The 22,301-nt window shown below is 44.4% G+C and overlaps 1 protein-coding gene across 10 annotated transcripts in view; it reads right to left on the bottom strand.

The window, feature by feature from the left end:
* Nucleotides 1–1,037: 1,037 nt before the first annotated feature.
* The window catches only part of NFIA (nuclear factor I A), a 244,444-nt gene continuing 223,180 nt past the window's right edge, over nucleotides 1,038–22,301 (bottom strand). For all 10 annotated transcript variants that reach the window (XM_084211881.1, XM_084211877.1, XM_084211885.1 and 7 more), the window contains one exon: nucleotides 1,038–6,819. In XM_084211881.1, the coding sequence (XP_084068007.1) occupies nucleotides 6,802–6,819 (18 nt within the window). In that variant the 3' untranslated portion in view covers nucleotides 1,038–6,801. The remainder of the gene's footprint in view (nucleotides 6,820–22,301) is intronic.

Raw genomic sequence — 22,301 nt, forward strand, 5'->3', positions numbered from 1 at the left:
GAGGGACTGGGCTGGGCTGGGGCAGAGTTCGGGAGAACCCGCACAGCCGGCCAAAATGGAGATTTCTCCTCGATTGTGTTCCCCAAGAATTTCACGGCCCTGTCCCCAAGGCAGCAGTTGCAACAAGGACGAGCGGCGTCGGTGGCGGATGCCGAGCCAGGCGCTCTCGCCCTACCATGCTCCGTCTAGAAACTCATCTTCTTTTTGTTTTTCCCCTCATATTAATTTGTGGATGCAGATAAAAGGGGGGGGGGGATTTCACCCAACACAATTGTTTTTGTTCATGCTCGAGCATAGAAGATTAACTAAGTGGAAAACAGTCTTCCCTAAGAAAAAAAAAAAGCATCCAAAGTACAAAAGTTCACATTGCGGGCGAGCGCTGGCCCCGACGGAGGGTTTCTCTAGAGCTCAGAGGTAGCGATCGAGCGCGTTTTGTTCTGGTGCGGACAAGATCTCTTTTGTGATCGAGTCGCGGTGTCCCGAGCCCCCGGCACCGGCCGGAGCCCTCCTCCCCCTTTTCCTCCTGCCAAGCTGCACCTCTGGGGCTCGGAGCATGGTCCTGCGCTGCCTCGCCTCCTCCAGGGCCCCTTCCCAGCGGTTCCTGGTCTCCGCCGAGAGGGGAAGGGGAGGGAGGGCAGGGCCAGCGGGGCTCGCCAGGGCGAAGCCCACCCTCAATTTGGAGGAGAGGAGCCCACCAGCCTCCCGTGTTAATAGCAAAGGAGCTTTTATGAATCGGGCCCAAAGTTTTGTACAGAGTTTGTTTGAAGAAAAATATTGCAACTGTGCATGAAACTAAACAACCACATGAGGTTTTTTTTTTCTTTTTTTCTTTTTTTTTTTTTTTTTTTTAAAAGGGTTTTTTTCTTTCTATATGAGGAAGTCTGGTGTGAAGAAGGGTCAAGCATGGGTACCTGGTTCACCGCTGCCCATTAAGAAATCTCTCGCAACATGAGCTCGGTCTCATTTGTGGGTTTAAAGGACTGTCCCTTCAATTTGAACTGTTCTTCAGAGCAAGCTCTCTGAATTCTTAGGGTAGCTTTTCGAGACGAAAATCTTACCAGGCACGGATTTCTGGTCTCAAACACCATGTCCTGCCCTCTAGGAAAAAAAAAAAAAAAAAAGAAAAAAAAAAGAAAAGGAAAAAAAAAGAAAAAAAAGAAAAAAAACCCAAAACACAAGTAATACTGAATTTAAGTAAATGTATACCTCCAAAATACTGAAAACACCCCAAATCAATAAAGACAGAATTTGCGTTCTCAGTGAAATATCTTTAAACCTATCTGACAAGAACCAAGTCAGAAAAAAAGACTAACATAACTTTGAGTAATATTCATACAGCTACTAAGCATTATGGAATAGCATGCATTAATATTGTACGGTTATTTTACATCACCTATATCAGAAGGTTCTGACAGACAGCGAAGGCTACCGGTGTAGAAAAATCTTACTTCAGAAGAGCAATATAATACAGATTTCACAGGCACTACATTTTAATATATCAGGTATTATGCTGGTTTTCTTATAATTCTTTCTGTCCTAAAGCTGGCATTATAACAATGACCGAAAAGGCAAGGATCGAAGTAAACGGAAAGTAGATACCAAAGTTGATATATTCTTTTCTTTTTTTTTTTTCAGATAGATTAGTGCATAGTTTTCATGCAGATAAACACTGCTATGCATTTACATTGTTGGAAAGCAGAGTGAATTGAGCCCAAGTTGTCACATTTTTGTAAATCATTTTGCCAGCCTGTAATAGCACCATGTAATGGATTTGCATTAAACATTAAATTGATTTCAGAATTGGTGACACAGTATTCACTACAGTTAAGTGCTATGGAATAGCTTCAATGTTACCTGCTATATATCAAAGCAATTTTCATCCCACTGCTTTTTTATTGGAAAAAATAAAAGGAAAATGTACTCGATACTAATTAGACTATTGCGCAGCCTTGGACTTGATGATGGCATAGCTGGGTTTACTGTCAAACAGTAATACATGCATTGACTTCAAGACAAAATTGGCATTGTAAGCTTGATTTAATGAAAATCCTGCCTAGCAGGCAGTGTTAACTTCACAAGACCTGCCTCCGACAGACCTCATGAGGTTGAATTTGTTATTTATTTATTGTTTAGGTGCCATTGAAGCTCTCCTTACATTGTCATGCCGGTTATGGTTTTAATTTTGTTCGATGGAGGCCTTCTACCAACAAAAAAAAAGAAAAAAAAAGATATTTCCAGAGACACAATGCAAAGTACAATATTAACTGACATTCTTAAAAAAAAAATAATTCACCACAAGGAAAAAAAACCTGTTTTAGGCTATGTATCTGGGTTTTTTTGTATTTTTGTACAGTAAATATTTTATAACACTGTTACTACAAAGCTGCAAATATACGGAACAAAGAGAACTAGAGAAAGAAAAAAAAAATGTTAGAGGGATTTTGCATATTCCTGTGGGCTGACTGAATACTGTGGAGTTGAGAAAACTTGGTGTTTCTTTTCCCCTTCGACCTTAAGGGGAGGGGGAACAAGCAACAGAGACAAAGTGTACCATGGCTGCCTAAACTCGAAGCCCGAAAGTTTTTTTTTTATTATAAAGGAAAAAGAATAAATAATAATGGCATTGCTGGGGTGTGCGGCATGAGAAAAGCAAGTGCCCTTGCTCAAAAAAAAAATTAAAAAAAAAAATTAAAAAACCCGAAAAAAGAGGGGAAAAAAAAAAGAAAGGAATTAACTTGGGAAAAAGTCAATTCGCGCTAAGCCATCCCTAGGGCTTTAAATTTGGGTGGGCGGGGGTGGGCACAGGTCAGAGAATTTGTGCGTCTGACAGTTCTGGAGAGAAGGAGGCGGGGAGGAAAAAAAGTTCTTGGGCGACTCGGAAGGAGCGCCCGGCGCGGGGCCGGGGCTCTGCTGCCGCCCGCACGCCAGGACCATCCAGGGATGGATGGATGGGTGGGTGGGTGGAGGGATGGATGGATGCCCCATCCCTCCTGCCCATCCCTGCTGGCCTCCCCGCTCCTCTAAAGGAGGACTAAAACACTGTTTGTTCTCTACACCTGCACAGAACGGAACTGCCGCGTTTCCTGCGTGAGAGGAAGGTGAACGCAAACTGAATTTAGTGTGTAATACTTTACAACCCCTGTTGGTTAACACCCTTGACCTCCTACCTAATGTTTTAAAGCCTTTAAAACATTTTTTTTTCTCGCAATTCTGCTCAGAGTTCCCTAACTTTAGCGTCATCAAACTTAATATGACAAAAATACCTTCAAAAATACAGCATACCTGTAATGTCCATTTACAATGGTTCTTCAGTAGCCTATACTTCTCAAGCATAGGAATATGCTATACCATTGAGAGAAGAAAAATAACTGTATTTAAATACATACAAAAAAAGGAAACGGGAAAGTTTTTAACTTAAATCCAGTTCCCAAAGGAAAAAAAAAAAAAAAGCAATTCTATGAACGCTGCCTTTATAACGAACAATCAGAAATTCCACTAAGCTAATTTGACAGAAATTTTTCCTCATTTAAACAACATTACAAAAGTCCTGCATTATAAAATAGGGTAGAATAAATCAGTGTAATCAATAAAACTATACAACATACAAATTACATATCTTCTGAGTGGGCAGTTTAATTCTCTCTCTTTGCAGCCATGACTACAACATGCTCACTAAAAACAACTAACTGCCCAAACTATTGCTTAGTTTGTTTTGTTTAAAAAAGGGTGCAATTTTATTGTATATACAACCAATTTACTGGTAATACCTTGTCTCATAGCAAGGTTCTGACAAAATGTTTGTCTAGGCTTTTTTCCCTTCACTGTGAAGCACTGAAAGCTGCTATTTTTTTTTTTTTTTAGTGCACATATGTCTTAATAAAGTAATGCCCAGCTAAGTGCTATAGGGAAGGCAAAGGATGCTGGCTAGAGGATGTGATACCATATACTAACAATCACACAATACAATAGAGCAAAATGACTACTCAACCACTTATCAGACACATATGAAAATCCAAAACATTTTATTTTTTCCTTAAATAGAGAATAACCAGTAAACAATTTTCAGAACTTGGAAGTTTAAAAACGTGCATATAAAAATGGGCATTATATACTTTTATTGAATGTGGATTGATTGCAGTCTGCTAATAAAAATGGGTGTGGGATCTGAAGAAAAAGGAAGTTGTTTTTTTTTTTTAAGGCTTGCTTGTGAAAGGAACAGTTGTAAAACAAAAATTGCTTGAAGCAGGGTTCAGCTTAGTGCTTCACAGTTTGACTGCTTCTCTAAGAAGAGCCCTTCCTGCATGTGCATTCAAAAATCACAAAAGTACAAAGACAAACACCTAAAACACACTGCGTCAAGTGCAGCACCAACTTTGGTCAAATAAAAAAAAATTAAAAGAAAAATTAATAATTGCTAAGCTTTTCTACATGATATAAGCAGGTATTGCATATTTTCATATATCTGGGAGAAAACAAAACAAAAAAAGGAAGACTCCAAATAAAAGGTAAAATGCAGCAACATCCAAAAATACTGATAATCTAGCATCTACAGATCTCAGAATAGCACTGCCACTGACCATACAGGACAATAAACACTACTCCTATCTGCGGAACAACTAACATCCTATTTAATTCTAGATGTTGGAACTGACAATGGCTGACATAAAAGTCACATTTACAAAAAGTGTCTCCAAATGCTTGACTAGGGAAAAACCCCTTTCAATATAGGAACATGTGCAACAATTCCACAAATAATCGCTATCCAGGGCAAGGCACATTGATATGGAATTTTTTTTTTTTTTTGTTTCGTGCAAATTAAGAAAACAAAACAAAACATCGTTTCAGGGAAAAGATGAGGAGCAAAGTGTCTTCCCAAGAATTTCAGTTACTTGATTGTATAGGACAGTAGTAGAAACCCTTCTGAAGGGTCGAACAAACATAGTTTAAAGGCAAGTGCCTGGAATAGGGATTACAATATTGTGTCTTAATGCACTCTACTTTACCCTACATTAACTATATAAAAATTAGTTACTAACACTAGAACATGCAGAGACTTTCTCTGATTAGCTGGACTCGCCAACCAGAACGTATATATATGTATAGTATAGGAAACCTTCTTAAAGTTGCATGTGAAGCAAAGGGGTGCTCCGCTGTCTGATAGAAAAAATCACTTGCACTCTTTTTTTTTTTCTTTTTTTTTCCTTTTTTTTGTACATAAGATACAGGACGTTTGGGGTCCAAACTTCTTTTTTTTTTTTTTTTTTTTTTTCATTTTCTACTTATTTGTCTGTTTTTTTTCATTTTTTCTTCTTCAGCAAGTGCCCTTGCTTTGAACTGGCATAAGTTGTAAGAAGATCAGCATAGTTCATTTCTGTAATGATTTCTTCGCAGTCCAGAAAATGTACCAGTTCAGGGACACGAAGGTGTTTTACTTTCTGGACCATTCTCTCTTATTCCCAAGGTGTTTGAGAACTGATAAACCCTATATTGCCGGAAACACGTAAAATTTGTCAGAATTGGCATAATCCATTATAGTGACTTTTAGCTTATAAAATTAACAGATATTATGATTTCATTTTAGTTATGTGCTTTGATAACAGAAAATGATTAATTAGCATTTAATGTAGTTAACATATTGTGGTAAAAGCACCATTAGATTTGTTTTTTTTTTTTTTAATTTTCCTTCAGTTTTAAAGGGATACAAGTTCAACAATAAAAAACATAAAAAGCAAAAATAGCTCCCCTTTTTCTTGCAAGGCTGTTTTTTACCCCAATAATTTAGAGTCCTGGGGTGGAAGGACTTGGAAAACAAAAATAGAATTTTCAACAATCTCTATCTTACAAAGATATTTAGCTATCCAATGAAATTGCACTTTACTCAATTCAAAATTCGATTGTTTTGATTGATTCCTGTCAGTTTCTGTCAAAACAGACCAACTTCCCCATTTCTGCGTGAATTTTTGTGTAATTGTTGAAAATTGTTGAAAAATGTTTTTTTTAAATGTAAGTGCAGCATTTCAAACTTTTTTCTTTTTTTTCTTTTTTTTTTTAAGTGAATAGTAGTAGTTTGATGTTTTAAATCGCTCTGCAATCGAGTGGAAAAAAATTGTTGACAATGCTTTTATGGTTCATGTTACGTCTCTAAGTGCCGACTGTAAAAAAAAAAAAAAAGAAAAAAAAACCCCAACAACAACAACAACAAAAAAAAAGAAACCTGCATTTTTTTTTTCCCCGATATGTTACAGAAAAAAAAAAACATGCTCTATGTCTGTCTGGTAAGTTATATATTGCAGAATTCAGCTACTACAAAAGTTATAGTTTAAGTGTGTTTCATGATTTCTCAAGAAGTCTCACACCTGTATGGGAAAATCCGATGAGGATACTGTAAAACAGTTAGGCTCCATATGGAAAGTGTGTTACAACAGCGAGTTGGTAAGCAGCAGCAGAGGCTAGTTCTACTCAGTGTCACCTAACGCTTACACTACCAATGAAACACTTCAAAAGTTATGAAGCCCAACCATTTCCAGCACCATATGAGAAATTACAACAGTCCTAAAGTTGTCTAAAAAAAAAAAAAAAAAAATTAAAAAAAAAATTAAAATCAAATCTCGAGAGAAAGTTACGGCCTTTGCCATTCAACCATAACGTTTGCCATTTCCATGTACGAGTTTGCTGTCGGTGTCTGCTCGCCTCCCCTTCCGCCGATGTGAAGTCGCTGCGCTGCGTTGCTGCTGCTTCCGTGTTACAGAGGTGGGAAGGGGTCTGGTGGTCTGTCCGGTGCGTGGTGGGAAGCGGAGACTTTTATCCCAGGTACCAGGACTGCAAAAAACGAGAAAGGAGAAGCGTCAGCCCCGGCCGCCCGCTCTCGCCGCTTCCCCAAGGGCTCCGGGCACGGCCGCCAGCCTCCTCCGCCAAGAGGGGGGCTAATTGAGACCGTGACGAATTGACCTAATTACAAAGCTTAATTAAAAATACTGTACAAATCAATATATTTTTTTTTCCTCGCCGACAGTCGCTGGACATAGCTACAGATGAACGCGGGGGTCATGTCACGTTACAAGTTATCAATCTTTTTAATAGATGATGGCTTGAAGATCCCTCCAGTTCACTTTTGTCTAATCCCCTGAAAAGGCGATACACATTCGCCTCTCTGTGCCATTTATCACCCTGCAGTCGGGGTTTTCTTGGGTATTTAGGCATGTGCCAGCATAAGCATCTGTTGCTTTATACTGCCCTGCTTCAACTGTCTCGCTGGAACAGATGCACAGAAATTCAACAACAGGGCTGTTTTCTTAGGAGAAATGTGGATCGCTACAGAAAAGCCAGGATAAAGCAAATCTGGGGGAAAGTGGATCAGTGAAAATGTCCCGTACCTCTGCCCATACTTGTGTTTCAAAACAAAACGTGGGCCTCGACTAATAGCTTTTCTTTGGGAAAATATTTTTTTTCCCTTTTTCTCCTTTTTCCCATAGGGAGGGAATTCCCAGGGAATTCAGCCCCGCAACAATACCGTCCTTAACCCAACGGCGCAGATGCCCGGAGCACAGAAAGCAATTTCGCTCCTCCATAGGAAAATAAACACAGTTGGGAAGCTGGAGTGGTCTCTGCTGGAGCCGGGGCAGTGCCACCGCACTGGGGAGAGCCCGTCCCGGCCCCGGCAGGGTCAGCCCAACCTGAACCCGCCATGAATGGGAGCAGTGTTAGGCCCTGGGACCGTGCGCGCGGGGGGATGCTCCTTGGCAATGACATATTGCTGTGGGAATACACCAACAAGCAGCAACTATTTAGCCTGGAGTAAAGTAATACAACAAGAAAGACTCAGGTATTAAAGAGCCATGGCTGATACCCCCTGTTTTTTGCTGGGGCTCCTGTAATATATGAGGTGCGTCCGTGCGCGCGCATGGACCGATGACAAGTTTTACCAAGTTTTTCCTCCGCTCCTTTTCGGCCTCTGGCATGATTGATAGCACAATCAGCTCAGGGAGGACTTATGAACATTTACGGAAGACTCTGAGGCAAGTTTCATGTGGGACTTGGAGATTATGTGGTCTTGCCATGGAGGTAGGAACTGGTAAAATAAATAGCAGGATTGGAGAAGTTGTCCTGCTTCCAATACACCTCATTAACTAACTCTTCCTCCGCTCGCCCTTCTGAATACAAACACACCGGTCCCATATCGGCTCCATCTATTGCCTGCAGATTTTATATTTAGACTTACTCAGGCTGCAATTAAACGAAATAGTTCGCATATGTAAAGTTTATAAACAGAGGAAAGTTCTGGCAGGGTTCGTGAAGCAGAGCCAAGTCCCGTTCTCCTCCCTGACTGCGGGGCCCTACTGATTTTTAGGTGGGTGCAGGGACGTGGAGTGTGGGCTGTGCTGTGCTGGAGGCATCTCCCACCACCACCACCAGCACCTCCAGCCATTGCCAGCTCCTAACTTTCCAAACTTTTCCAAACTTTTCAGGGTCATCCCTCAGGCTTTTTGTTTGCATGTGACAGTTTTTGGCCGGACTGGGAACTGTGGCACTGCCCAGCAGGGACGAAAGGGGGTAAAGTCCAAGAAGGGAGGGAGTAGAGGGGTTAAAACTGCAAGGTAAAAGGGAAGACGGGCAACAGACTGAGGGGGAGTTGAGGGGTTACAGACTGAGAGATGACGGGAGTTAGGGGGGTTAAGACTGAGGGGATGGAGTTGAGGGAGTAAAGATTGAGAGGAGATGGGGTAGAGGGGTTGGACACTGCAAAGTGATGAAGTAGAAGGGCTGAACGCTGTGAGGTGATGGAGTAGAAAAGTTAAAACTGAGAGGTGATGGAGTAGAGAGGTTAAAAATTTAGAGGCGATGGAGTAGAGGGGTTAAAACTGCGAGGTGATGGAGAGCAAGGGTTAAAGGCTGCGAATGCGTGGAGTGGAGGGGTTGAACAGTTCCAGGCGATGGTTCCCATCCCCACTGTCCGGCTGCTCCATGGCTGCTGGCCCGGCACATGGCCCGCCGGTGGCGGGAGCCGCTGCCCTCGCCACTCCTCCCTCGTTTCAAAAGCTGATTTTTTTTTTCTCCTTAAAAAAAAAAAAGGGAAAAAAAAAAAGGCAAAAAAAAAAAAAAAAAAAAAAAAAAAAGAAGCGCAGAGGTTGCGGAGGTGGGGCCGCGCGGGGCCGGGGCCGGCGGCGCTGGGGTCCCGCGGCCCGCCCGGGCTCCGCCGCCCCCCCGCCCCTCGGTCCGTGTGTCCGGCCGCCCCGGCCGCTCCGTCGGTCCGTCCCCCGCCGCCCCGCGCTCCTTCACGCATCTCGCTATTCACCCCGCGCCTCGCAGACAAGGTTACCCCAGAGCGGCTCTGTAATCCTTCACTGAAATAGGCTTTATTGATTGCTCTGGTCTATTGTTCCCTTTTCAAGTCCCCCAAGTTCAAGTTCATCCCGGTGTTACATCATGTCTCGTTGCTAAGGGCAACCAGACAGCCCCAGACGTGACCGCCATCCGCAAGCGCGGCGCTGCGCCCTCCCACCGCCGCCAGCCGCGCTGACGTCGAGCCCCGCTCCCAACACACTGAACTATTTATTCTGCCTAATTTATGACCTCCACAGCAAGAGAGACCCCCACTCCAAAAACCAACACTGTTGTATATTTAATTAATCTGTCTTTCTCTGGCACTTGGGAAAGTTAGACAAAGGTCTAATTATTGTGTGTCGCTCCCCACACTTTTCTTTTTGGGGTGACTATTTGCATGGGAAAAGAAACGGCGAGGCTGGGCGCGAGTCCCTTCCCTCCAAAACACCTTTTTTTCCCCCCCTGCCCTATTGACATTTCATGAAATACTTTAGCTGCTTAAGGGAATTAGAAAAAAAAAAAAATCTGATGTGAATGTAACTCCTTCGGAGTTGGTATTCAGTAACACAAATCAACTCATGACATGTTTAAATTTAAATGCTAACCACACACTCTGCGAGTTACTTTAAAGGTTAGTTTTTAATCAATAGAAGTTGCTGACTCGGGAGTTTTGAGCGGCGCAGTGCAGCTCTGGGGCCTTTGTCTCGCGTTGGGCTTTCAAACTTTTTTTTTTTCTTGAGATGATTTTAGCAATGATTTGCAGACACAGAGCGCTATTGTGCTCCTGACTAGCAACATGTCAATAAAGGAGTAGAGTTACCATGCACTAGGGTGTCAATATGACTCCTGCAGACACTGCTCGGCCTTAATACCAATGAAAAACTTAACCCTTACAGGAGAGACCCAAACCAAACTGCATGCTTGTTTCAAAACTTCCTCTGCATGGCCTTGAGTGAAAAGCTGCTTTTACGGGACCCAAACTCGGAGCGCTTCGCCAACAGCTGCGTCCCGCTCCGCCTGCTCCTGCAGCCCCACTTGGATGAGATGTTTTATGGGCTGAGGCAGCAGAACAGCGAGACAGAGCGTGCATTTACCCAGCAGATCCCACCAGCACCGCTCTCGGGACACCGGTTTAATTTAGAGCATCTTACAGCTGAAGCGCACACACAGAATGATCCTCCTTTTTCTGCTAATCATTTTAATATTAAGATCTCATATCCCCCTCAAGCCTCCTATACACGTCTAAGTCTTGCAGGATTAGGGCTGAAGAGCACCATTGTTCCTCTGGAGCACCTGTGAAACTTCTCTGCTAGGGAGAGGAGACCTCCGGCCTCAAATGAAAACGTCTAGGAAGCCTATTAGGCACTTGGAGACCCGATAGCTGGGACCTATCAAGGGTTTTTTTGCATGATTAGGGAGCTTAGAATGGAAAAAAAAAGAAGCCTGGATCCCTACATTTAGATGGCTGAAGTATTTTGTGCCTTGCTTTAGAGTGCTGCTCAATGCCTAAGCACCTCACCCATTTCATCCCTGCAGTTCTGTAACCTATCCGACTGCACCCACTCGGAGAAGGCGGTGTTGCCTTTCTTAATTTAAAATCTCCATTTAAATCATGGGCCCTATCACAGTACGGTCAGGATGATATTATCTCCGTGCTTTTTCATAAAAGAGCCGGTGTTTTATTTCCCTTCTATTTACTTTGCAGTACTGTTCTCCCAGCGAGTTTAGAGCTAAATGCACCCACTGGAGCTAAAGGTCCTGCTCAGTAAAATTGCTGCCGCACAGTTGTCAGTGCAACTATGAGTCTGTATTGTCCTGCCCAGCATCTCACTGTCCTTCTCCAGCGCTCAAGGTGAAACATCAGAAAGAATTCTGCAGTCCGGTACGAGATCTTTGCTTCCCTTTCTCCAGTCAAATGAAGAAGTAATCTCATCAGGTTGAAAAGTGCTGACTAAGGATTTAATAAAGTGCCTGCAGATGTGTGTCATCTCTAAGGTATTCAACTCATGTAATGCAAAACAGTTCCACACTGAATGTGCTTATAAAATTCCATTTAACCATTGCAGAGCTCTATTTTACTGTTCTCCAAGGAGTATTATCACACTTCCACCCCTCCCCTAATTTACAGCACCATGAAAGTTGAAACTCGTATTTGAGAATCCTCACAGTAGTAAGGTTTTATGATCCATAAACAATATCTACTTGACTGAATCCTAAACAGGAAGTCTGAGATGGCAATTACGGTTCTCTGATAGTGCAAGTCTTTTTGTTTCTTATGCACTCCTGGAGATAGCAGAGACACTCAAAAATCCTCCAGCCACCCCTGACAATCAGATCCTTTCTACAGGAAGAACAGCAAGGAAACATTCCATGATTCTGGGTATTTAACAAAGTGCCTCATCGACTCCTGTAGCAGGTTCTGCCTGAGTCAGGAGGCCAGGAACAGGCCCATTGTTTATGGAAACCTCCTCAAACCAGCCATCCTGCACGCCGTCCTCACCCCCAGCCTCGCCGCCAGCACCGCTCACGTGTTTCCAACCAGAACGGCAATCCAACCCAAACTTGTTCCATTTGCTTCTACCTGCACATCTCCTGCCCCAACAATGGGACCTTTCAGCTCGCTCAGAAAGCCGGGGCTGTGCACCCTCCCTATCTGTTTTTTGAATTAAGAAGTTAAACAAAAGTCCTCAAGGGCAAAGTTTAACGCTGCGGAAGGAGGTTGTTAATGTGGAATCCAGAACTGGGTGTGACAGTTGGCTTATTTCTCCAGGCGATGTAGGTTATTTAAGGACATTCACACGTTTGAAACTCTGACAAACTCCACGCACAGCAGCTTTGGCTTCCCCATACCCACTCAGGGCTCAGGCCTGCTCAGTGATAGCCATTTTCTGTAGGCTGAAGCCCAGTTTGTGTGCCCGGCGGCGTGACGGGTCGGTGCCGTGGGGACTTCAAAGGCGGCTGCTGCGGCCGTTGCTGCCCCGGGCGCGTGCAGGAAGCGATTGCTGCACGGGCCCGGGCGGGAAAACCCACCTGTGATAAGAGCCTAAAAAAAATAAAATAAAATAGAACCCCACAGCTTTAGAGCTCGCCGGCAAAGCGTCTGTTTGGGCAGCCCAGCTGAACCCAAGCCACGGCCGCTGGCACCTGTGAGGTCTCAGCGCGGAGCGTTGTTTTGTTTGGGGATGACATTTCAGTCACCTCAAGAACTTTGAGGCTCTCACGAACATTAACCCCGGGGAGGTGAATTGGGGTAACGAGTCCTTCTGGTTGCAAAGATAAAAGGAGAATGTGAGCAGTTAGGCAGTGAACTGGGCCTTTTGGCATCACCTTGTGAGAGGTGCCGGGAAGGCTCTTCCCCACGGTGTGTTGTGTGAAAGCAAGGGGACAAAACTGGGCCTTTGATGCCACTTCAAAAGGGTTGCCAGGGTGAGGGGAGACAGTGGCAGTTCAGCTTCTGGTGTGACTGGCTGGAGGGCTCCTGCAGACACAGCAACTGCCTCTGGTTTACCCCGCATCTGAATTCATCCCACTCTTCTAGTGCTTGCTCCAGAGTTTCTCCAGGCCCAAAATCTGATCCTACTGTGAAGGACCGAAAGGTGAATATAAAAGACAAGGTCACCTTTGTGCCTATGGAAGTTATTTTCTTAGAGCTGGAATTAATTATTTAGTAATTATATTTTCCAGACTGAAATACCAACAGGGACGTAAGTAGCATGTTGGTCATCCCCAAAGGGACATAAAACAGTGAGAGAATCTTCTGGTTGTCCAACATCCGCACCGGGGAGAGTCACCCGCCCCACTCCGAGCACATTTATATTGTCTGGAGGCAGATAAAACCTGTCCCAGGAGGGACACTGGTCTCCAGGCAATGCGTACAGTAGCTCAGCATCCAATAGTTTTTGCAGGAATGCCAGTTGTGGCAAACTGCATTAAATTACGTGCAATAATTTTGTAATATGCACTTTTGCCTGCTGACTATTAAAAATGTATAGTAGTCCAAAACCACGTCTCTCCCGGGACCAACAAACTCACTTCAGGCAAGATTTCTGCTTGGGTTCAAACCTCAAGTTGGGAACAGCTAGTGTTTTTAAATAAGTCACCCCAAACCCTCCCAAACCTATGAAAACACACTCATACAGTAACTCCTGCTGTTGTTCCAGACATCTGAATGTTCCAGTAAAGTGTCCCAGCTGGCCCCAGATGTTTCTTAAGTATAAACCAATGCTCTGAGTGCTGGACCCCCTGCTGCCCCGACCTGGAGCTCCGCGGATTAAAGATTGACTGCGCTATGACATATTCGCATTTAGCCTGAATATAATACAGCAAAGACTTATCAATGGCAAATGTTTGAAATGTAACCCAGTCAGCAGAGTAGGCTGGCACTCTGAATATGATGTATAAATAATGTATGGGAACTTAAGATCTAAATTAGATCTACAGGAAGAAAACTTTCCCTTTTCTCTGCCTCTAAAAGAAAAGTTCTCTCACAATGAGGTCATTTTCCTGCCCCGTCTTTTGGTTTACAAAATTGCTTTTAGGCAGAGGGTCTTGCCTTTACTTGGGTAACATTTTGCCAGTTACAGTTTTCGTACAGTTTTCTAAAAAACCAAGCAATGAAGTTCACTTATTTGTTAGTAAATTGACTTTGAAATCTGCAAAATAACTTCTAAACTTTGCGTGGTCGGCTGAAAGCTGACTGCAGCCATGCTAAACTGCAACCCTTGCTGTTTAAAAAAAAGAAAAAAAAAAGATAGTGAAGGGAAAGAGAGAGAGGAAAAAGAAAGGGAGAAAGAGAGAGAAACAATCCCATTTTGGTTTTTGTTAGAGGACGGCATACTACATAGATCAGAGACTTTTCAAAAAATAAAAACCCCCACTGTACACAAAGCACAGGAAAATGTGAGGAAAAAAGGAAAAACCTAAAAGCAGCTTAGAATGTGTTAACTCTGCCATTCTGTCAGCTTAAAGAGTATTTTATGCTTGATCAACAGCTCTCTTTTATTATGCTTTTCTTTCATTCATTCAAGACATCAAAGACCAGAACCACCAGTGTACCTGATCTACCAGAAGAACTTGTAAGGGTGTTCTAAAGAAACGGGGGTATTGGGAGCCAGACACCCCTGCGGACAAGGCAGTTCAAAGAGAATATTTCAACAATGATTACATTTTGTAAATCTTTGTACGAAAGACAGCTTATTTCCTGCTTTTTTCATGAAAAATAGATTCTATCCATTAAAGTGAGCCCACAGTATGAAAGTTACTTGAGATCTGAGGTACAGCAAGCGGATTAAGTGGAGGGTGAGATGAAATCTTTGAGAGAGACGATGGCTTTCTCTGATATTTGTCGCTGCCATAAGGTTTTCTGAGTGGGCTAGAAACTTTTTTTTTTTTTTTAAATAATTTAAATTTATTTGTAGACTTGCTGGTGGCAGCGAAGCCGTTTGTGAAAGCAAAATAAACCCGAATGAATCAGAAAGGAAAATCGCAACAAATAAAAAAGGAACAGAGAAAACAAACGGCTGCAAAAAAACCTTCTGACATGTTTGAAAGGAAAACCTTATATATTTGCCCCGCTCCGAAAATCGCAGGCGAGCCATTTAAATCCTGCAGACAACTCCGAAGTGCAGCACACAGACCCAAGCCAGCTGTTTACTTTTCCAAGCCCATAGTGGTTTCTGCATTGATAAACTATATAACCTCACACACACAGAAGGGATTTTAGCTATGCCAGACCTCATTGCTCTGTCCCGCTCTCTTTATGTGCTGTCATAGAATAAAAATGATCCTAACACAAACCCTGAAATAAGATCTCGCTCCAGAAAGAACATCTTTGTAGATATTTCCTGAGTTACTGCCAAGCGGGATTTTTTTCGCCCATTCATCCTTTCAAAGTTTTGCTATAAACATAGCCAAAATTGTTCGGGAGTAATCAGAAATGACCAAAATGTGACCCCCTAGCCAAGGCCAGCTGTGGGCAGGAGGCGAGGAAGCCGCCCCACGCCTGTGGCTGGGACAGCAGCCACCCCTGCCACCACACCTGGCTGACACCCGCCAGCATCAGCACCTCGCTTCCCCCTTCTCTAACAGAAGGAGGAAACAGCAGGATGCACGGAATCAAAGAGGCAAAACCAACTTTAAGCCCACCTCACGGTTTACATCTACTATTTCGAGGTAAAAGCAAATGTGCTGCGAGGGGGGCCGAGTTTTGCGCTCTACACCTCATTTTTAGACAGCCCCGTATTTTTCTCTGCTGGAGGCACAGTTAGGTTTGCTCGGGAGTGCAACAATCCCATATTTCTTACAGCAGATCTCGCTCATTTCTTTCCTTTTATGAAACAACACGTGCACGGGGACTTGGAGCCGCTTACAACCTCATGCCGGGAAGTCCCGTGGAAACTGGGACGGCAGACACACTGCTGCGATGGGACTTTCCAGCACTTTGCTTGGATGAAAGCAAAACCCTCCGGCTCCCCGGACTCCAGCTCCCCCCTGGGCCAGGCACAAAAGCCGCTGGGTGTCCGGGGACCCCCCCAGCCCCAGGGAGGGTGCCCGGGGCCTGCGGCGGCCCCGCTCCCAGCCCCTCAGGGCCGCCCTCAGCCCGGCCCAGGCTCCGGCTGCGCCTTCCCAAGTTCAAGTTCAGGTTTAAGGGAAATAAACCGCTCCTCGGGAGCCTGCAGCCAGCCCTCATTTCCATGTGATCCCTCTGAACTTCGCCTGCGCCAGCGCGCCCTGTTTCCAGGGCCCGCCGAAGGAATGTTTTACAGTTAGAGCCCGCAGTGCTTTCTCAGGCATTTCAGACCCAGAGGCCCGAGTTTCAAGCTGCAGCATTAAAAGTTTCCACAGAGCTACTGCAGAGAGAGGGAGGGAGGGGAGGGGGGAGGGAAATGAGGAGAACAATATCGTCTTAATTGTCTCTATATAGCTCCACAGTTAAAGTATTACTTTTTAAAGGGACATAATTTATTCTGGAGGCACGGTGTTATAACAACCAGTACATACTTTCACCGCGGCGTAACCCGCTCTATTCTTCATTGTGCTTTCCGGTGGTGTTGCTTTTGCAGAACTCCTTGTTACGCCGTCCCCGGTACTGTACTTACAGTTTTATTCAATTTAAGCCAGTTCCTGCAGTCCTCAGGCGAGCAAAACCACCCCATCCCCCCCCCCCCCCCCACCCCTCCAAGCCTCGGGAGTTCTGCCCGCACCAGGACTGCAAAAATAATCTCCCCTCAACCACCGTTTTTCTCCCCCCAAAAGTTTCTTTACTTTTATTGCTTTAGACAATCGGGGAAAGTCATCCAAAGAAAATCAACCCCCTAGCCTGGGCCTCCCAGGCTGGGCTCGCAGCGAGACGGCCGAGCACACAGGCACAGACACACACGTACACACACACGGGGGCTCGCCCGGCACCCCCGGCCCCGGCCCGGCCCGTGCCGCGCCGGCCCAGCCACCGGAGCTGCGTGAGGGGCCCCGGGCTCCCGGTGGGACGGACGGCTCTGCCAGCGAGCTGCTGCAGAGGCTGGGGCTCTTTGCTCTGCAGTTTGGGGTGCAAAAGGGAGTTTTCAGCCTTTTTTGCCCCCCCTCCATTTCTCCACTGGAGAGCAGGGAGGAGGGAAAGGTGACTGCAGCCTTCAGAGGTTGAAGGCTGAGGTGGCCTTTCCTTGCCCTGGTCATCCAGCTCTCATATAATCCTGGCTCTGACAGGAGCTGTAAGGGACCCATCCACCACCCCAGCCCTCTCCAGGGGCTCCCTGTGGTGTAATGGGAGAAGACCCATTGTGGGTCAAAAGACAGTTGATGTACAACTACCCAAGGTAGTTCAGCTGCTTTTTTTTGACTGCCCTGAGGGTAATTCAGAGCTCACAGAGGAAAGCCAGGAGAGAGAATCACTTGGGCTGGACAGGAGAGCGAGCACTCCCTCCAAAATCCCCCCCCAAAAGCCAGATCCCTGCCTGTGCTCTCTGTCTGGGTGAAGTGAACAAATGAGCAGCCCTGTGGGGACAGCAAAGTGTGCCCAGCCTGATCAAAGCAGGGCAAAAAGCAGGAGGGGACGGGTCGGTGGGACTGGGAGGCACAGGGGAGGAACTGGAACGTGGGCAACAGGAACACTGGGGCTGGCAGGGCAAAGGGACAGCTGGGGACCCCGGGATGAGGGGGCCGGGACAGCAGCATGTTTGGAGAGGTGGGTAGAGCAAGGCTGGGTTTGGAGACCGCAAAGAAGGAAGAGGAATTCGGGTTTTGGCAAGTCCTAGGTGTTACTGGGCGAGGAGATCAAAACCAGGCTCCAAATTAACACGGACAGAAATAGGAGCACAGAGGCAACTCTGGCACTTTTGACCTCAAAATTACAGAAGACAGCGAGCTGGAGGAATAATGACTTGATTCATCAGGAAACCCCCCCTTCCCAAAACTCCTCTTAAAAAAAGAAAGCCAAGAGGGCATTGAGCTGAACAAAAAAACCTCTCCTGAACGTGGGAACTTTTGACATCTGCACTTTTCCTGATGCTTTGTACCTTGCTAAACTGCTCTAAGAAAAATGGAAGGTTGTGCATCATGCTTGTGGCTCAGGGACCCAGCTGTGGGGATCCATGAAGGGATTTCCATCGTGCTGTGGGGAACCCCATCCAGGGATGAGTCCTGTAAAGATCCATGGGGCCATTGGGGTCAGGATGCTACAGGATCTGTGTGAGTGGGGCAGGGAAAGACCACCCCAGGCTCCAGAGGTTGCCAGCTCTCCGCTGGAGAAATGGGAAAAGGCTTTGCAGCACATGATCCGTCTTTGGATGAGGAGGGATGTATTAGACATGGTTGGCTAAAGGGAGTTGGGTCTTGGCCTAGCTTGGAGCAATTTTCACACATACTGTGAGATGCCAATGAAAGTCCTGGTGGAGTGTAAAGTCATTAAATGAGATGAAATTAAACAATTTAGTTATTTCTGCTTCATCATATTTGTGCAGTATGGCAGGCAGAATGAATTACTACTAATGATCAAATTTAGTAATACTAATTAAACTATCTCAATTTAATTAATACTAACAGAGAAAACAGACAAAATTACTAATGTAAACCTTGAACTTAAAATCAAAAGGTGCCTCTTCGCTTTTGTGAGTCACTGAATGTGAGGCTTTTCCCTGAAAATAGCCTGTGTAGAAGTGGCTCTTTGTACTCCCCAAGCAAGCTGCTCCATTGTATGGTTAACTACAGCTCTCCTCCAGCTTTCTTTCCCCCCATTTTTTCCCCCTAAATGTTGCTACTTTTACTCCTTGTTTTTCCAAAGAGGTTCCAGGAGAAGAATCTGAGCTCTGTTCAGACTCACACAACATCAACAGCACTGATAAAGCAGTTACCACTACTGGGACAAATTCTGCCCTGGGTGCTTGTTGGAAGAGGGTTTATAAAGAGCCTGTGGAACCTCCTTTGCTGGGAAATCATGGGATCACAGAATGGTTTGGGTTGAAAAGGACCTTAAAGATCAGATAATCTTCCAAACCCCCTGCCATGGGCAGGGACACCTTCCACTGGACCAAGTTGCTCCAAGCCCCATCCAGCCTGGTCTAAACTTTAAAATTCAGCCTACAAGACCAGTATTTTGGGAAAACCCCAAACCCATCTCTACATCAAGGAAAATGGCTTTAGAGTCACTGAGAGTTAATACCTGTAACCACAAAATAAAAACTCCACAGAAATACATGAAGACTGCACTGCAAACCCTCCCCATAGAGAAAATGTGAATTTTAACCTTTATCTTATCTGAAGAAGACTAGATTTACTCAACTGCGCATAGTTATAAGCAAAGGAGAAGCATAATTAAACAAAAATGTTATTGTACTTCTAAAACAAACTCCTGCCAATAACAAATCTTCCATCTCCTCCTCTCATCAGCTTCAATGAATGTACAGCCGGGTCCCATACCACAGATTCTCAGACATGATCTTTAACCTACAGGACTGCAAGAAAGCCCTTAAAAAAACCCCAGCAAACCAGGGAATAGCCAAACAAGGAATATAATGTGTCAAAGTGTCCTTCCAAAATCTCAAATCTCATTGTTTAGCACATGTCAAGATGAAAACACCACACACAAATATCATATCTCAGTTTATCCCTTTTTTTTCTTTAAAAAGAGGTTGTTTTTCTGTTGTCATATTTAAAAAGATGCAGTTACAGAAAAGGCACAAAAGGACACCTAAAGTTGTATAAAGCTGCTCCAAGCAATGCAGAAATTCATAGAATCCTTGAATGGTTTTGGGTGGAGGAAACCTTAAAGCCTGTCTTTTTTCATGTCACCTCCCACTATCCCAGGCTGCTCCAAGCCCCATCCAACCTGGTCCTGGACATTTCCAGGGATCCAGGGGCAGCCACAGCTTCTCTGGAAAACCTGTGCCAGGGCCTGCCCACCCTCCCAGGGAACAATTTCTTCCTAAATTATTGTGTTCAGCCTCAGAGGTGGCTGCATGGTGTTGGTTGTGACTTTGGTTACTCATATCTCGTAATTAAAATTACATTTCAGTGCCTTCTGCAGTGCATTCAGCTGCATCTCTCTTCATGTGTAATAACCAGTGTTTGTATAGGTGATGTAACAGTTGGGTCACACAAGTGAATATGCCTGAGAATATTATGATTATAGTGTCAGTACTGTTTTCAAAGTTGAATATTAATAACTAAAGCACCTAAGGGGAAACCTAGAAGATATTTTTAAGTTTAGCCTTTTGGTTTTTATATGATTTTTTTTAAAAATCCTGGTTTTAAATTAAACTTTTCCAGTTCTGCCTCTGTTCAAGCAGAAAATGCTAACAAAGCAAAAGCCTAAAATGAGATGTGTTTTGCTGTTCTAAACTAAAGCCAGGTAAAATTTGAAAGCTGCAATTTCCCATGCTGTTAGCAATCCTTACTAAGAACAGACACCTCTGTTAAATTTAAAATATAAATGGATTTTACCAAAATTGAGGTAATTTTTGCTCTATTTCTTTTGAAAACCCAGTCTGTGTTATTTATTTTTCTCTAGGACAGTCCAGCACGAGGCAGGTGACGTTCAGTGTCTTGGGAACATGGAATCTCCTGCAAACTGAGGACTCCTTCTCTGTTAAGAAAATGCTTATTTTGGTCCCTTTTTATGGAATTCACTATTAATTTCAGAGCAGGACAGTCTTATTTTGCAAAGTGTTCACCTCTGGAGCTCATTCATTCCTTGACCTCTGTGTTAATGCCATTAAGCAAAGGTGATTCCTAGAACAGAGGTAGCTTAATGCCTATCCATTGGGAAGGATGTAGGGATTGTGGCCTTTAATTTTTGACCTTCATTGTAGACTGTGGTCCTAATCCTTTGATTGCGGAATTCTTAAAAAGTATATATGGCAGCTGGCAAAAAATCTTAATGTTCCAGTAAATGCAAAAGCCATAAATTCAGCTGCTGACCTTTTCCATCCAGGTCACATGTGACATCTACTGGAGTTTGTCAGGCTGGGTGGAATTTATGGAGCTCATATAGGTATCAGCTGCAAAGGCTGAACTTTCATGAAATGTCTTTCAAAGGCACTTCCAAAACCCTTGTAAAAAGTCAGTATGCTTTTTTTTTTTTAAGGGTATACATTCTGCACACATTTTAAAAGGTCTCATCGTGCCACCTCTGCAAATTTTCAGCACCTGGGAAACTTCAGCTCTTAAATTATTACTCTTTACAAAATAGAGAAATCAGGCCAGGCATGTAATTACTGCCATCACCAACTTCCAACAGCCCCTTCCCAAACCTGGCTCCCCGAGCTCTCCTTTCTTTCTGGTGTGCAGCCTCCTGCCCCTCTCTGGGATCGATGGCATCGATGGTCTATTGTCAGTCAGAGAAATGGGATTTGATAGTGCCCTCAAGCAGTTGGGAAGAAGGGAAGGAATACAAAACCTGCCCAGGTCCACACCGTCAGTGGGATCAATGCTCTCAATAATACGTTTGCCGCCACGTAGCGCCCTAACTGTCGCAATTAATAATGTAGAAGGAGCTGATTAACTTAAGTAAAGTGCTCTCCACTGTGTAAACACATCAAGATCTATAGGGCCAAAGAGGAAAGAACGAACAAAACGTCATTTTTATATTTTATGTGGACACATTCTTGCTTTCTATTCTGCTCTTGTAACAATTACTGTACTAGCCACTCTGACAGAGTCAATAAATTGATCGTGGGCCTGATGCAGCAGACTAATCCAATACAGCATTATCTGCTGTGGAGGCTGGGGTGGGCAGTGGTGGCCAGGAAACCAGCCAAGCCAGCCAACAGCAGCAAGGGGCACAGAACCATAACCTTGCCCAGCCTGGCTTCATTTGTGTGTGTGAACGGAGGGGTGTGAGCAGTGCTCTCCCCATACTGCACCCTCAAAGCCCTTCCAAGACTCCACCTGGCTGGAATCAGCCCCTAAACTGGACCCTGTGGCTCAGGGAGGATCAGCTCATCTCATTTCTTCATGTTGACAGCTGTGAATTTAAACACCTGATGGTTTTTCCCCCACTACACCAAAGTCATGCTCCCCACAACTGCACCCACTACAATGCAGCAAGAACTGCTGCCTGTCCTCTGAAAAACAAATCTGGGAATCCCCTCCCACGTCCCCTGACCTGTGAACACAGGGAATGTCACATTTTGTCAGCTTAAATGGCCACTTGGGTCTGGTATTATGTCTCTGACAGTGGTTGCAGTCCTCCTGGGAGGAAGCTGCAAGAATCCCTACAAAGGAGATGGACCAAAATGATTTGGCCTGAGGGGAAGCTTCTTCCCAGCCCCATGCAGTAAGTGGCAGGCCTTGTAAATCCATGTTAGCAGGGAATATGAGATTGAAAAAATAAAAATAAAAGAAAGTTTCCTGCTGAATGGAAAAAAGAAAACTGTTTTTTTGGCAGAAGTTCTTCAAGAAGGAGAACATAGGCCATTGTTATTATGAAGACTTTTCAATGAAAACACAGAAAATCATTGCCTTTTAGAGTAATTGTTTAGCTAAAGAAA

The sequence above is a fragment of the Fringilla coelebs genome (genome assembly GCF_963513975.1).
Source record: "Fringilla coelebs genome assembly, chromosome: 9".
NCBI lineage: Eukaryota > Metazoa > Chordata > Aves > Passeriformes > Fringillidae > Fringilla > Fringilla coelebs.